Source organism: Lepidothrix coronata, unplaced genomic scaffold, assembly GCF_001604755.1.
Source record: "Lepidothrix coronata isolate B3197 unplaced genomic scaffold, Lepidothrix_coronata-1.0 Scaffold112, whole genome shotgun sequence".
NCBI classification, from domain to species: domain Eukaryota; kingdom Metazoa; phylum Chordata; class Aves; order Passeriformes; family Pipridae; genus Lepidothrix; species Lepidothrix coronata.
In genome coordinates this window covers 368,898-383,650 of record NW_016690292.1, presented here as the reverse complement: position 1 = coordinate 383,650, position 14,753 = coordinate 368,898, and the positions used below count along the sequence as shown (strand labels likewise).

At 46.2% G+C, this 14,753-nt stretch overlaps 1 protein-coding gene across 1 annotated transcript; it reads right to left on the bottom strand.

The window, feature by feature from the left end:
• Positions 1-4,579: 4,579 nt before the first annotated feature.
• ATPAF1 (ATP synthase mitochondrial F1 complex assembly factor 1) lies at positions 4,580-14,125 on the bottom strand. Its single transcript, XM_017824662.1, has 9 exons — positions 13,914-14,125; positions 12,372-12,480; positions 11,764-11,814; positions 10,965-11,027; positions 9,853-9,903; positions 7,973-8,020; positions 6,943-7,038; positions 6,245-6,352; positions 4,580-5,354 (listed from the first exon to the last, which is right to left on the bottom strand). The coding sequence occupies exons 1-9, from the start codon at positions 14,120-14,122 to the stop codon at positions 5,160-5,162; spliced, it is 930 nt and encodes a 309-aa protein (XP_017680151.1). The 5' UTR covers positions 14,123-14,125; the 3' UTR covers positions 4,580-5,159.
• Between the last annotated feature and the right edge of the window lie 628 nt (positions 14,126-14,753).

Below are 14,753 nucleotides of genomic sequence, written 5' to 3'. Positions count from 1 at the left end.
ATGTGTGTAAAACTCAGGTTCAGCCAAGTGTTTGCAGGCGATGGGGTGGGCTGGGGAGTGGGGTGCAGGGCAAGGTGGAGTCAGGAGCAGGAGTGTCAGAAAGGAAACCACAAGCCCAGCAGCCTGAGATGGTGGGAGGATCTGGCTGCTGGGCACGTTTGTATGAAGCAGGAGGGTTTAGGATGAGGGTTTGACTCCCTGAACCCTGCCTGGCATCCTGTAGTGCTTTGGCTGTGGATTTATCTCCTGACCTCACGAGGCCTGTGGGGTGCATCTCTGCAGGATCCAGACTCTTTTCCCCATAACAGGGCTTCTCAGCTGCAGGCGATGCCAGGGTTTGCACTTAAGGCACAGTGTTCAGAGGCAGTCTTTAAAAATGAAATTACACAGCAGTCTCCCAGACCAGACAGCCGCGAGGGAACTTGGCTCAGCCCAGGCCCTGCAAGGCAGCTGGTCACCTTTCCTCCCTCTCTCTGTGCAGGTGGTTTGGTGCAGGTGCAATAGAAACTCTTTGGTACCTGCAGCAGCACCTTATTAGAAGTAAAGAAGACATTGTAAGGGCTATGTCATCGGGCAGCAGCCACCAGCAGATCACTTTCAGCTGAAGCCAGAGGGAATTGGAGCTTGCACACCCCATAAGCCCCTTGCTTTCCTGCCTGTACTCATTTGGGACGTGGCTGAAGGGCAGGTCCTGAACCAGGTGACGGCAGAAAGGCACACCAAGGACATATAGGATTCACCTGTGCTTGACATCCACTACAATCTGAGATGGCTGAGGCTTCTCACACATGCCAGCACATTTCTGCGGAAAAGGTAAAACCTTGAGGCAAAGTGCCCTGCTCGCTCAGCTCCTGGGGCAGGAGGGAAGCACGAGCTGTCAAATTCATCTGTCGGGCTGCTTCGACCACCACCAGCAGCAGCTAATTCAGTACAGCAGCCATAACCCCAAAGCTCAGCTCTTTATTTACATCTACCCCAGGACCTGTGGGCTGAACCTTTTCCACTTCAGCCTTACCCTGCTCACGAGTGAATCTCTCACAATCATTGCAGATAGTCTCAGGTCGAAATAACACCCCTAAAATCAGGATCTGGCGCAAGTAGCCCAACAGACTCTTCCTGGCCATTGTCAAACCAGCCCCGTTCCCAGCAGGGTCAGGGAAACTCTTTTTCATCCCCGATGCTGGATACTCCCTGCTTGCACATCACAGCCACCCCAAGTCCCAGCAAGGGCTGGGCAATGTTGCTGCCCTCCATCACGGGGAGCTGGCAGTCACCAGTGTCTGCATCCCTCCCCAAGGGATGCAGGAAACCACAAAATGCCCTCAGACCTTGTAAGCAGGAGGCAGAGGTCTGCCGAGCAGATGTAACTCCCAACAGCCAATGCCAAGCCAGGAGGAAACCTTCAACTGGAATCCCAGCAAAAAATGGGCAGAAAGCCAAAAGTGAGGGGGCTTGGCCAAATAACAAATATCCCAAAGGCAGCTCATGGCCAGGATTTGCATCCAGGAGAGATGGAGCCAAAATACTTAGAGGCAAGATGGGGTCCTCCCACCCTCAGTGGTCTGGAGCCAAAGGAGAGGGGCCAGGAGAACAGCAGGAGGGCTGCAGTTACGTCAGCAGCAGCCTCACAAGTCCATGGGGGTGAGCAGCATATCCTGCTCAGGGAGTGACCCCCTCGCCTGAGGTTTTGGAAACCTCACACAGCAGAGAGCCCACGGTCCCAGAGCCACCCGGGGGCCCAGCTGTGGGGAGGGAGGCTGGAGTCACTTGGGAGAAAGGAAAAGGTCCGAGGGGCAGGTTTGGGGCAGGAGGGATGTGTTATTGTGAAGAGGGCATTTGATTGTCCTGGAGGAAGGAAGAGGGGGAAGTTGGTCCCACTCCTGAAGGCAGGTGCATGGCTGAATTTATCAGGGGGAAGGAAGCAGGGATGGAAGCAAGCCCGGAGCGCTGGGCGGCTCCATCGGACCTCATGGAGGGTCACAGGAAGAGGCCCAAGTTAGGAATGCAGCTTCACATGGCGGGACATGGCAGTGCTGGGGGGAGAGGGTGGGCACAGTGAGCCCCCTGCCAGCCCCCCACCAGCCGTGGCACTGGGCTGGGATCTTCCTGGCCACACGATGCCCAGCACAGCACACACCCCATCAGCACAGCGCCCCATCAGCAGCCAGGGAGGTGCCTGTTCCCAGGCAGGGTTTGAAGACACTGACTGCATGCCTGTGCAGACCACAAGACAAAGCAAAGGGAGCAGGGGGTTTGCTCTGGTTATTCCCAGAGAGGCAAAAGACGTGCCCAGAAAACTTCAACTCAGCTACACAGTGTCGGGAAGAGTCAGTTCCCATTCCCGCTCCACCATGTCCTGCACAAACTCAGAGACAGAGAGTGAGAACTTGTTCAGCTGCAAATCAGAGGGCACTGGAGTCCTGCCGTTTTCTAAGGCACAGGGAAAAAGCCAGGCACAGATGAAAAGCACTGGAGTCAGCATTTTAAGTGAGGGTAAGAATATCATCCTTCAATCTGCACTTCCTTGGTTGCTGTGACTGTTGCCTTCCCCAAGCCAGGGTGTCTCCCTGGAGAGCAGGACAGGCTCTGGGTTCCCTGCTGACATGGGGGTACATCTCCCCAGGGTGACAGGGGTGGGTGGGCAAGCCAGGGGGTTTGAGACGCTGATAATGAAGAGCTGCTGGCTGCAAAACTTGCTCCACTACTTCCAGCAGGAATTCCTGCCACATCCTAGCCCTGGGCTCTCCTCCAGCTGGAGGCAGACCACAGCCAGCACTGAGGTGGCTCCTACAGCACCTGGTTCAGCCATGGAGTCCTTGTTGCAAGATGATGGAGGGGCTGAACTTTACACAGGGCCACCAGGAGGCTTGGGCTTCTCCTCCATGAACATGTGCACTTGAGGGCTACTAAAAACAAGATGCATCCAGCTTGGGAAGACCCTGGCCCATGAATGACTGGAAATCAGTAAAGCAACCTGGAAAATTATTGCAGGGTGTTTGCTCTCCCCAGGGCAGCTCAGGTAGGATTGAGGACACTGGCAGAACCACTGGCCTAACTCAGTGCAGCCCATCATGTTATTGACCATGCAGGAGCAGCCTGGCCACCCACATGGTTTTCAGCACAAAACTCACTCACAGTTCACAAAGCTGAGCAGTGGGCTCAGGCAAGCTGTGTGTGTGTGCCCAGAGCTTAGAATAAGGAGACAAACCTTCCCTCTAGTGGCTGTATGGCACATGATTCCCACAGTTACCTTCTCTACCGGAGAGTATTATTTTTTCACCAGCCCTTAGGCTCAACACAGATCCTAAGTGCATCAAATCTTACAAATTCTGTGTGAGTTTTTAGTGGCTTAAATCTGGCACAGCTGCTGGTTTGCACAAAGCCACAGCCAGCCCCGGGGGTCTGTGTCCACTCTGCAGCTTGTAGTGCCTCTTCTAAAAACATCTGATAATTCCCTGGATGGACAGGAGTTTCACACCCAATGTATATGAGTTGCTGCTAAAATAAACTCCCAACAATAAAACACGCTGTCTACATTTAGTGCTTAACTGAAGTGTTCACATCAGAGAATCAGAGAATGGTTTGGGTTGGAAGGGACCTTTTAAAGGTCATGTAGTCCAAAGAATGGGCTGAGAAAGGATAGAATGACAACGAGTATTACAGCAACAGGATGCTACAACTACACTAGCAAATGGTGTAGGAAGCCTTTGTAACTAATCACACCTCCCTATCAGGTCGTGGCTAAGGGTTAACACAGAAAATCTGACACAAGGCCTGCCCAAAAAACAGAGAGACAAGCTGCATGCCTTTCTTGCCTCCTTTTCTTTGGCAAAGAAGGGAATGCTTGCCAGCCCCAGCAGTTTGACAGGATGCAGTGTGGCCTGGACATAATAATCAGTGCTACAGGCAAGTTAGTGCCAGGGATTTGATGCAGACATGAGAAGTATTTCAGCATTGCTCCTGGGAAGCTCCTGGCTGTCCTGTGTTTACTCCTCTCCCTGTGCAGTGCTGGTAACCCACACACAGGCTGCATGTCCCACTGCTGCACTACGTCCTTGTCCACAGACGTGCTGATTGCCTCTGATGGGAATGAAAACAAGAGAAGCTCAAAGCACGAATGGTTTGTGATTCTTTTGTTGAAGGCAGGTTTAAAACCCCAAACCTGCTGCAGTCTGTAAAGCCAGGCTCTTACCAACACTGCTGTGTTAAAGCAGCTCCACACATTCATGCTAACACATTTTTTTCAGGAGCTGTCGCTCATGGTTGGTGGCTCTCTGTCACTATTCCAGTCCATCTTGCTTTTATTACAGAGAGTGCCTTTCCTGAAATGGGAACAAGAGCTATTTTCTGTCCCTTCAAATACCATTTGTGGAGCTGGCTGACTAGATGCCAGTCTTAGAAAAGTTAACTCCGTAAAACAGGCCATAATTCCTAATTCCTCTACCCTATTAAAAATATACAAAAAAATAAACCCATGTTCCTATCATCATACTGCCCAGGAATAGCAGCTCAAAGACAGAAACAAAGCAACAGGATCCAATTAATGTATCGATTAAGAAGCACAAATTCCCAGAACAAATATAGTCACTCTGTTTTTTAATCCTGAGAAAAACTCAGACCACAGTATACATCTGTGTAAGAAACCTCACAAAGAAACAAAGAGGTATCTGTTTTACACCATTGCTCCTATTCTTTCTTCTTGATGGACAAGCTTGTATAAATTCCACGCAGATTAAAAAGCACTGGACCATGCAATTATAATGGTGAAGGGCATTTAAAATGCATTTACTGAGAAGAAACACTGTTTGTTATCTCTTTCCTGATGTCAGTACAGCCTGTTACATAGTTCCCTTTCTGTCACTTTATTTCAGATTTCAAAAATCCAGCAGGCAGCAGAAGTTACAGGATGGGGAAAATGGCTCTTTCTGATAAAGTTACACCGAAGTACAGGGCTCCATTCTGGCAGTTAGTTACTGTCATTCAAGTGGCCCAAGTCCTCATCTTGCATCAGTGCCAGACAGGCTGGACTGTCACCTTCCCAGGATGTCTCCAGATCCCTTCTGTAGCCAAATCCAATTTGCAAAACAAAGAAGACAGGAGCACCCCATGCAGGACCCCCTCCTGCCTGCTGCTGGCTCACTTCACCCGCAGCTCAGGCTCTACGACTTGTCAGAAACCTGACCAGGTCTCAGTTCCCTTCCAAGTCCACTTTGCTCAAGCTCTGCTATAACTGACATGTATTTAAATTCACTAGATCTGTGGTTGAAGGTCTCCACTAATTCGTAGGTCTCGGAACGATCGGTGGCATAGAAGAGCTGTGCCTGGTTGGCCAAGCACTGGGCTTGGTGCACCACCTGCGAGTGAGAACAAAGGACCCGTTACCATCCATGGTGGGATTTAAGTGTCCCGTTGAAAAACACTTCAGCAGTTGAAAAGCCACAGTCCTACACATCAGATGGCTCAATTCCAAGCCACCTTTCTTTAGCAAATCTCAGCAAACCACCTCCTTCTTGTTCCTGACCTACTTACACACTTTAGCACCGTGTGTTTTAACCACTCCCCTGCTGTGCGTGCGCCTCGGAGGTCAAATATGTCTTTTCTCATCCCTGCCCACTCTAAGGCACTGGAGATGCACCAAGTCCTCATCTTTCCCCTCTTACAGCTGACCTACTTGCAAAGATTGATTGTTTACTCTGAGATACAACAGGGCAAAAGCATCACCAACGACTCTGCTCACTGTTTCAGAACAGGTGTAAGTAGGTCAGCTAGAGGTGGGATATTTTAGTTATCTTGTTCCACCACTACAATCCCCAGTGTCATCAGTCCAGGCCCTGTGCTAGTACAGATATGCAATTAACTGTGCACCCACACAGAGAACACAGGCACATGGAAACCAAACACACAGCTCTGGAGGTCTCCTGCTTTGACAAATATAGTATTAACCTTCAAAACACTGTTTTAATTTGTTGACAGGTGAAAAACAGAAGCTTTTTTTCCTTTTTTACAACAATAAACTATAATACCCAAATTAAAAAAAAGGGAATGCGTGAGCTGAAATCACCAAAGACTGATGATTCCCTTCTAGCTTTCCCTAACATTAAGCAGATTAGGTTAAAAAAGTTTAGCAAGACCATTCTTTGGCAAAGGGTCTTTCAAAGACTTCACTATAATTTGGTTTTAGTTCAAAACTGTAGGAGGAGTTGCAGCATAAAATGAAGGCAGGCAATGAGCAGACTTCTCTTACCAAGAACTTGGAGTCCATTTCTGCTGTCATCAGTACTATCCCTTTTTCCTTCTGCAGCTCGGGATAGTGGTACAAGACCAACTGGCTTGGAGCTGTTTCACCTTGGGTCTGAAGGAGAGAAAGAAACCTATCAGTATCCCATAAAGAACTTCAGCTCTACTGCAGATTTGGGTGCTTGATCACAAACCTTTGAGCATTAACTGCCACAGAGGCAGTTTTCAGGGCTTAAGGGTCAGTTCGAATTAAAAGTTCATTATTCCTGGTATTTACAGAAAACAAGGGATTTGCAGAATTAGGTCGGGGTTTTTTTTCTTGACTAAAGATCATTTTGCACTTAAAAGAACCCACAACTCTGAGAAAGATATTTCATCTTACAGCATCTACTGCTATTTTAAGCAGCTTGCACAAACAGTTCTAAAAAGTTTGGCTCTTGCTTCTATTTTGAGACTACTGAACTTCTGCCTCATTCTCATTTAGATTAGAGACACTTAATAGCCATAACTTCACTAATTTACCTGTGATTAATTTACTCATTAACTCATAACTAATGGCATTTTTTTCATGATAATTCTTTTCCAGTTAAGCTAGATAAGCTGTTGGTTAAAACTATTTAGCAAACACCATGTATTGCAATATGCTGATATTGTATATTTCTGGATCTTAAGCCAATTCTGGACTTTTTTATTTCAAACACTCACCTGAACGTTTATTAGGGAAGTAAAATGTAATTCTGTTCCTGACCATTGCCCCACAAAGAACTCATAACCTTCTTTTCTTGGCAAAGCATAGAGAAACTGCAAAGAAATGATAAAATAAAAAACCAAACCAATTTTCCCTGTCATAGAACAAAATGATGCCTGTGTCACACTGGCCTCCAGCATTAATGTTTTAGGGAGAGAACCACAACAGAAAAAAGGGTTTCTTTGCCCCACCAGGAGGGGGGACAACAAGAACCAAACTTCAAAGCAGATAATAAACCAGAATTACCTTATCGGTGTTATTTCATTAGCAAAGATGTTGGCACATATTTTTAACAGTATTTTACGAGACACACAAAGGAAAGGAAAGGACAGTGGAGAACATTCAAACTCTGAGCTTTTTGTTCCTGCCCAGAAAATTAACACCAGAAATGGTCAAACGGAAGGTAACGAACATTCAGAGTATTTAATCCTGTAATTTCACCAGCTGTTCCAGAACAGGCAGCAAGCATTTTCCCTCTGGAGATTCACAGCCTGTTGGGCTCCATAGGCTACAGACTTGCTCATTTTCCCACACCAAGGGAAAGGACAACATGGGAGGAGAAAAACATGCAGGTTACCTGACTAAATGCCAGTGCACTGTACAGAAATGCACTTAAGGCTATAAATAACTTTCCAATCTCCAAGTAGCTCGGGAAGCCAGATATATTTGATCTTGCTCTTGGCAAGTGAAATATATGGGGCTAATCCATCAACCCAGTAAAGTCTCCATTCCCTGGGAGATTCTGTGCTCCCATTTCCTCAACCCTACATCCCTTCTATCTAGATCAAACTGTTTAATACATATGAATGGCCATTGCTTTATCTGAACACTAAGACAAGTATTTGAACACCTGGGTTTTACTAATTGCACTGATACAATAAGTATCAGAATACGTGAGGGTCAAAAGTTTATGACTTTGGCTTTGGAGAGGAGAAGCACCACACTGCAGCTACACAACCACGCGCTGCGAGTCGCTGCCGTACGTACCGATGGACATTTCTGGGCTCTCTTCCACATTAAATCAAACTTCTCTGCCTTTGGGGAAGGAGAAAGAGAAATTCAATTTTCACAACACAGACGTGGATGCAGAGTTGTTCAAAATCACCTCATTAACCTCTGCGGGGTACAACTTCCATCTGGAGGAGGTCCCACACTGTGGGAACAGCTAACGACGAGCGCATGGAAAACTGTATTTGGTTCTTAGTTACCTAAATGTCATTGGCATCCCATTTTCACAATGCTGTCCCTAAGATGCAGCAGCAAACTCTTCGGATCCAAAGCTTTATTCCTTGGAGGTAGGGGCCCCATGCCTCAGGCTTACATTACATCCTCTCTCAGTAATTGCTCCACTGCATCACATAGTGTCAACAGCTAAGCAAGACAACATATCCCAGCACATCCGAGTTGTGGATTTTACATCACAGTCATCTGTTCTTCAGTATAAAAATGCAGCCAAGATATTCACTCAAATAATATACTTAGTTCTTTTGTATATTAAAACCACAAGCATGTTTGGTCAGCCCTGATGAAACCTGGCAGTCTCATTCATGTGTTCTCTGTGTTCCCCCAAATCTTTTGCTTCCCAGCACCATATATTAATACCTACTCTAAGGTGCTCAGGAAAGAAAACATATGCCATTCATCAACAAGCAATTCCTCTGTGTGTACTTCGGAGCACTGGAGAAATTATGAAAGGCCTTTCTTCCAGCCAACAAAAAGCTTCTGGCAAAAGACAAAGGGTTTTTTTTTTTCCCCCATGACACCATGAACTGCTTCCTAATGTGCCTGGGATCTGGTTTGCATTGAAGCCTTAAAAAGTTTGCAAGCTTCTCTTAAAACAGTGCACCAAAGAACAGTGCCAGCCCCAGCCCCACTAATGAAAGACCTACATCATCTTAACTGGAATCCCTGGCTTTGGCCCTCTGCTACAGTAAATGGGCAAGTCAAACTATTTTCACAACATCCACACGTTGGGAAAACTGAAACCCAGAGCTGCTTGTCTTCAAATCCCACACTGCCATTTTCAGAGCATACAGCACGTCACACATTCAGGATACAGCCTCCCACTGACCGCAGTTGCAGCTCAAAGGGCCAAATACAATTGCAAATCAGAGCCCAGATCTAAATGAGGTTTCAAGAACTCAGGGAACACACAACTTGTGCACAGCTGTGAAAAGGCAGATTTAAGAGATCGCGATCACAGACTGACTCTGAAGAAAAGAATAAAAAGAAATCCCAAAAGCGGAAAAAAAAAAACCCTCCTTCAGCCTAACACAGGCTAAGACCAATTAACATCTGGTAAAGTTATCAAGAATAAGAAATATGATCTTATCACAGGAAACACCATGCAATCTCAACGAAAGACAGTGCTGCCAATAATTGTAAATGTATGAAAAGAAAGCCACACGTGATTATCCACATGCAAGTTACCAGCCAAGGGCTCTAGAACTGCCACATTAACCTTGAGTCAGCTGTTTGTGCTGCAGGGAAGAGGGGAAAGGAACAAGCAACTCCGAGAAAAAAATAAGTAACTCTAAAAATACAAGTGCTACCTATATAGACACGAGGGCCCTGTGAAGAGTATTGGATGCTCATAATAAAATAAAGCCTGGAAATTCAAGCCAGGTATGCAGAAAAAAGTACTTGATTTATTGAGACTCCTCCAAATGACAAAAAAAAGGGATATGCATTTGTGGAAACAAAAGACTTTGTTTGGGGTGGTAAAATTACTCAGCCCAGAAAGAAAGTTTGTTCTTGAAACCTCATTTTCCTTCAATGATTGCTTTTAAAAGCAACAGAATCACAGTTGGAAAGGAAAGCTTTGCATGCTGGCTTTTCAAATGCATAACTACAGGGGAACTACTTACAGGAATAACAGCATAAACTGTATCTTTTGCAGAAAAATACTGATTCCAAATCTGTAGGAAACCAAGATGACGAGATACAGTTAAAATCCAGAATCTAGCAGTAATATTAAATGCTTTAGAATGTCAACTAACCTTTGTAAGCACTTTGAGAAGTCATTTTTCAATCAAGCCTGACTGACTTTCTTGCTAAGACAACACACTCCTCCAAAGGTTGCAGAGTACTTGTACCAAATGACAAATTTCAGCCAGGTAACAGAAATCATCAGTGGGCTCAGAGGTGGCTCAAGATGTATTAGCCTTCAGAAGTGCTTCTTACATTATTCTCAAATATCACACTAATGATTTCCAGAGGGTTTGAGAGGTGCTTTTTTTGGTGCTGGTGGTTTTGTTTTGGTTTTGGTTTTTTTTATAAAGAACATACAAAACATTTTCAACAGAAGACAAGTCTTTGCATAATGCTCTTCTGTGTTGACAATCTTTTTTCTCCACCACAGCAGGATGGCAACACCTATAGAGAAACTCATAGTTTCTAATAAACAAACAAGCACAGGTAAAAGTCCAGAGTTCAGGACTTTTTCAGTTGCTCTTCCCCAGTCCTACACAACTCATGAGAATTGTCAGCAAAAGTTTTAGTCAGTGAAACAGAAACAGGGGAAAGAAAATATGAGATCTAACCCAAGCCATGTCAGAAACATGCAACAGACGTGACTATTAACTAGATAAAAGGGAATACACTACAAAGCCAAGCAGGTATTAGGGAGGATAATTTCACTTACACTGCTCTTCAAACAAATACACCCACCCTGCTCCTCCTTACCCTAACCAACTCTAGTTTACAGGCTCCCAAGTGACAGATTTTTTTGTCTCAAGTCCAGATGTATTATAGATGTATTATTTATCAGGTAGGTACACCCTAGGACAACTTAGCTAGATGGATAAAACTTTATCTTCTTCTATTGATCTGCATGTGAATATGCTTTTTATAAACATACATCCACAGCTGTGTTTTATTTTTCAGTCTAAGTAAAAATTTCCATCCTTACATGTAGATTACATGTAAGCACAGATGTGAAGCAAACCTTATTCCATTTAAATCCATTTAAACCCATCACCTGTTTTATCTCCTCCGCTGATTTTTCTTTCACCATCTCAACATTAAGAATTGAGTCAAGTGTCTGCAAGAGAAAGCATAAAGAATTTGCCATGATGCCAGTTCTCTGAATCATGTAAGAATGCAGAATTAATGGATGCATCTACAATGAACAAAATCAAACTAGAGGAACTTAATTCAACTTCCAGTGTGACTTAGTCCTCTTAATTGCCAAATAAACTAGTAAAACATCAGCAGCAACACACCATGAAGTGGATTCACACGTTGAGGCAGGAGAGATTTTTTCAGGACACAGCACAAGCTTTGCTCCAGTTGTGCAAGGCTCTACTGAGGCTGCAAGAGGAGCTGCATCCTTTTACCTTCAGCCATCTCAAACAGATGCTTTTTGGCAGATTTACACAGAAGGTGCGTTTCACAAGAGCGTGAAAGAGAATAAAACCATTCTCTTGTCCCTGGGCTGGCTGATCGTTGGAAATGTATTTCCATGATGTAAAAGCAGCTTAACCCTTTCCATTTACTGTTCAGAACAGGTCCCCCGATTAGCAGGAACTTCCAGGGTGTCATAGAGAAAGGACAGGTTAATAAAAAACAGGTTAATAAAAACCCAGAGTGCCAGGAGTTTTAAGACTGAACACGATCCCAATAATAAATTGAAATCTTACTCTCAAATGGAGCATCAGGAACACAAGATTTATGTCAAAGAGCTCTTGGCTGAAGATCTGATTGTGGCAATACAAGTTAATCTACATCCTTGATTTGCAACAATGTCCCCTCCTAACACTTAAGTTTGTTTCCCTTACCTTATCCTTTGTGAATCCTCCCTTTGATGTCTTAGTGCCCAAGCCTTCTGCCTACAAGAAAACATTCTTTAGTTTCACAGCTAATGCCTCAATATCATTTATTTGCCTTCCCTGCCAATCACAACATGGCTGCTGACAAAAATCTCCTGAGTGGGAGCTCAAGTTTAAGATATTTGAAGATTGCTGCGGTGCATTTTTAATAAAATAAATGACTGATTAAGTGAAATAAATAACTTAATGTTAATTATGAATGTCAAGGCCAGAAAGGATCAGTTAAAAGCAAACTATTACGCATTTCTGGATCCAATATTATTTCACAGGTTTTTTGCATTCACTAAAAAATGATAAATGCAAGATTGTGTCAATCCATCTGGTCAAACTGATCTGGAACTAATTAAACACTTAATCAAGACATCAGCAGGGAATTTACAGTCTAAAATATAGCAAAATAATACACTGGAATACAGAACAATACTTTTAGCCACCACACAGTGAAATTCCAGGGCTCCTACGAACTGGAGCACTGCAAGTTTGTAACATTATGCTGAGCCCACATAAATAACTTTGTAGCTTTAATGTATGTGATTTACAAAGAAAATTGGCCTTGCCTTTTCTTCCATGCATCTGATAAATTCTCCTTGTTTGGAATATCCCACAGGCTGCTTTTTCACTTCACTTCTTTTTTCCATACGGGATTCAAACACATCTGGACTGGATCTGAATTGGAAAAGGGACTATTAACAGTACAATGGAACCACAGAACATCTTGAGATGGAATGGACCCATAAGGGTCATCCAAGTCCAACTCCTTGGAGCATAACTGGACAAAAATTCATATAACTAAAACATTTCAGTTTTCAATTATGATAATAAACAGGGACAATCACTGCAGTGTTAAGAAACTGTCTAAGCTGTTGCACAGTGTATTTGCTGAATCTCCTACAACCCAAGGCTTTGGATTTCAGTTTTTGGCACTGGATTCCAACAAGGCCACGTTGGATGGGGCTCTGAGCAACCTGGTCTGGTGGGAGGTGTCCCTGCCCATGGCAGGGGGGGTTGGAACTGGGTGATTTCTAAGGTCCCTTCCAACCTAAACCATTCCACAGTTCTATGATTGAGTCTATGAAGTCTTTTGCTTCCTTTATTTTTGTTGCTAAGTAAGGTAACCCACATTTATCAGGATAATTCAAAACCACGATTCTTCTACAGGCTGTTCCAAATGGGGCCTTTCCAACAGATGGACTTGCACCCAAAATAAGACCAGCTTCTACCTACTAATTTTCTGTTCAAATCTTCCTTTACAGTATGACAGAAGACTAGAAGCTGAAATACTCTTTGCCTGCTCCAATGGTTCCCAAAGGTGGAAAGCAGTGCTGGGTGACGAACATCATTTGGCCTTTTAAAATGCTTACTGTGGTATTTGATTCATGTTCTTAACTTAAAATTCTGATTTTTTTTTTGTTTCTTAGCAAAACTACCTATTACCAAGCTGAGCACATCAGCAGACCACCTGGGTATGGACAACATCCCCAACACTGGCAATTCCCCTCTATCCCCCCCTCATTTTGGGGTGCCCCGCCCAATATTTGGGGTTCCCTTACACTTAGGAGATACCCAGGATATTGGGGAGACTCCACAGACTTTGGGAGGAGCCCCTCGGATGTCAGACCCCCCCAGTTTTTAATGCCCCACCATGGGATATTCAGGACAGTGAGACAAGCTCACTGTTAATCTCCCTTTTCCTCCCCCAAATTTTGGGGTTCCCCCACCCTTAGGGGACCCCCGGGGGGATGTTGGGGAGACCTCCGGGTTTGGGGGGGACCTCCAGGATGTTGGAGCCCCGCCCCCAGATTTTAATGTCCCACCGTGGGACACTCATGACACCGGGACAACCCCACCGCCGACCTCCCTTTTCCTCCTCCCCCAAAATGACACTCACTGACTCGGTGCCAACCACACGTGAACTTCGAGGCAGCCATAGGCCTAAACTAACCAATTTCCGCATGAGGGCGCAGCTCTAAAATATAAGGACCTCCCTCTTCTAAAAAACCAGCTCCCTCAGCACCCCCTTTGCCCACAAAGCAGCTCCCCCACCCACCTTCCCGTTGCCCCCTTCCCTCCCTCCCTCAGCGCCGCCTCCTCCCCCACACCTCCGCAGCTCCTGGATCTTGTGGCGGTACTTCCCGTAGAAGGGGTTCTCCTCCAGTCCCGCCTCTCCCGATCCCGATCCTGCTCCTGCTCCCGCTCCCGGCCCCAGCACCCCCCGAGCCGGCGGTGCCAGCAGCCCGAGCGGCCGGAGCGCGGCGCGGCTCCTCAGGGCCGCCCCGAGCCCCCAGCCCTGGGCCAGCGGCCCCGCCATGGCCGCCATGCCCGCCCCGCCCCGCCGGCCGCCCACAGCCCGCCCCGCCCCGCCCCGCCAGGAACGGGCCGCAGCCGCAGGCTGGGAGTGAGCTTTTATTGGCGTCAATTAAAAGTCCCGGTACATGGCGAAGCGGAGCTTGAGCCCCGCGGGGTGGGTAAGCGCAGGGGGGTCACCCAAAACCACAAACACAGCCCGAAAACGAACCCGGGAAGCGCAGCGCGACAGCGAGTCTCAGCAGCGCATCGCGCTGTTCTCGCTCTCACCGCTTCATTTCTTTAGATTTCACACATCGCTGTTTTCTCTGGGACGTGCTGCCCCACAGCTTTCGGCCGCCCCTCTGGTGCCGCACCAGCAGCAGGCACGAGTTACAGCAGGGAGCTGATGCGGACAAGCGTATTGACTACACTCCTGGCTTTTGTGCCCTCTACCATGTGCAGCGTGAACAAACACGGGAGAGGAACCCCTGCCGGCACCCGGCATCAGGGCTTGGAGAAGCATGCGGGATGGGGAGTGGTGGCGTAGCTGAAACCTCGCAGGGATGGGACCGGTGCTACCGGCTTGCAGCACGAAAGCGACCACGGTACTCGGGGACGATCAGATTTTGTCTAATTGATAGCACAAGTCCACC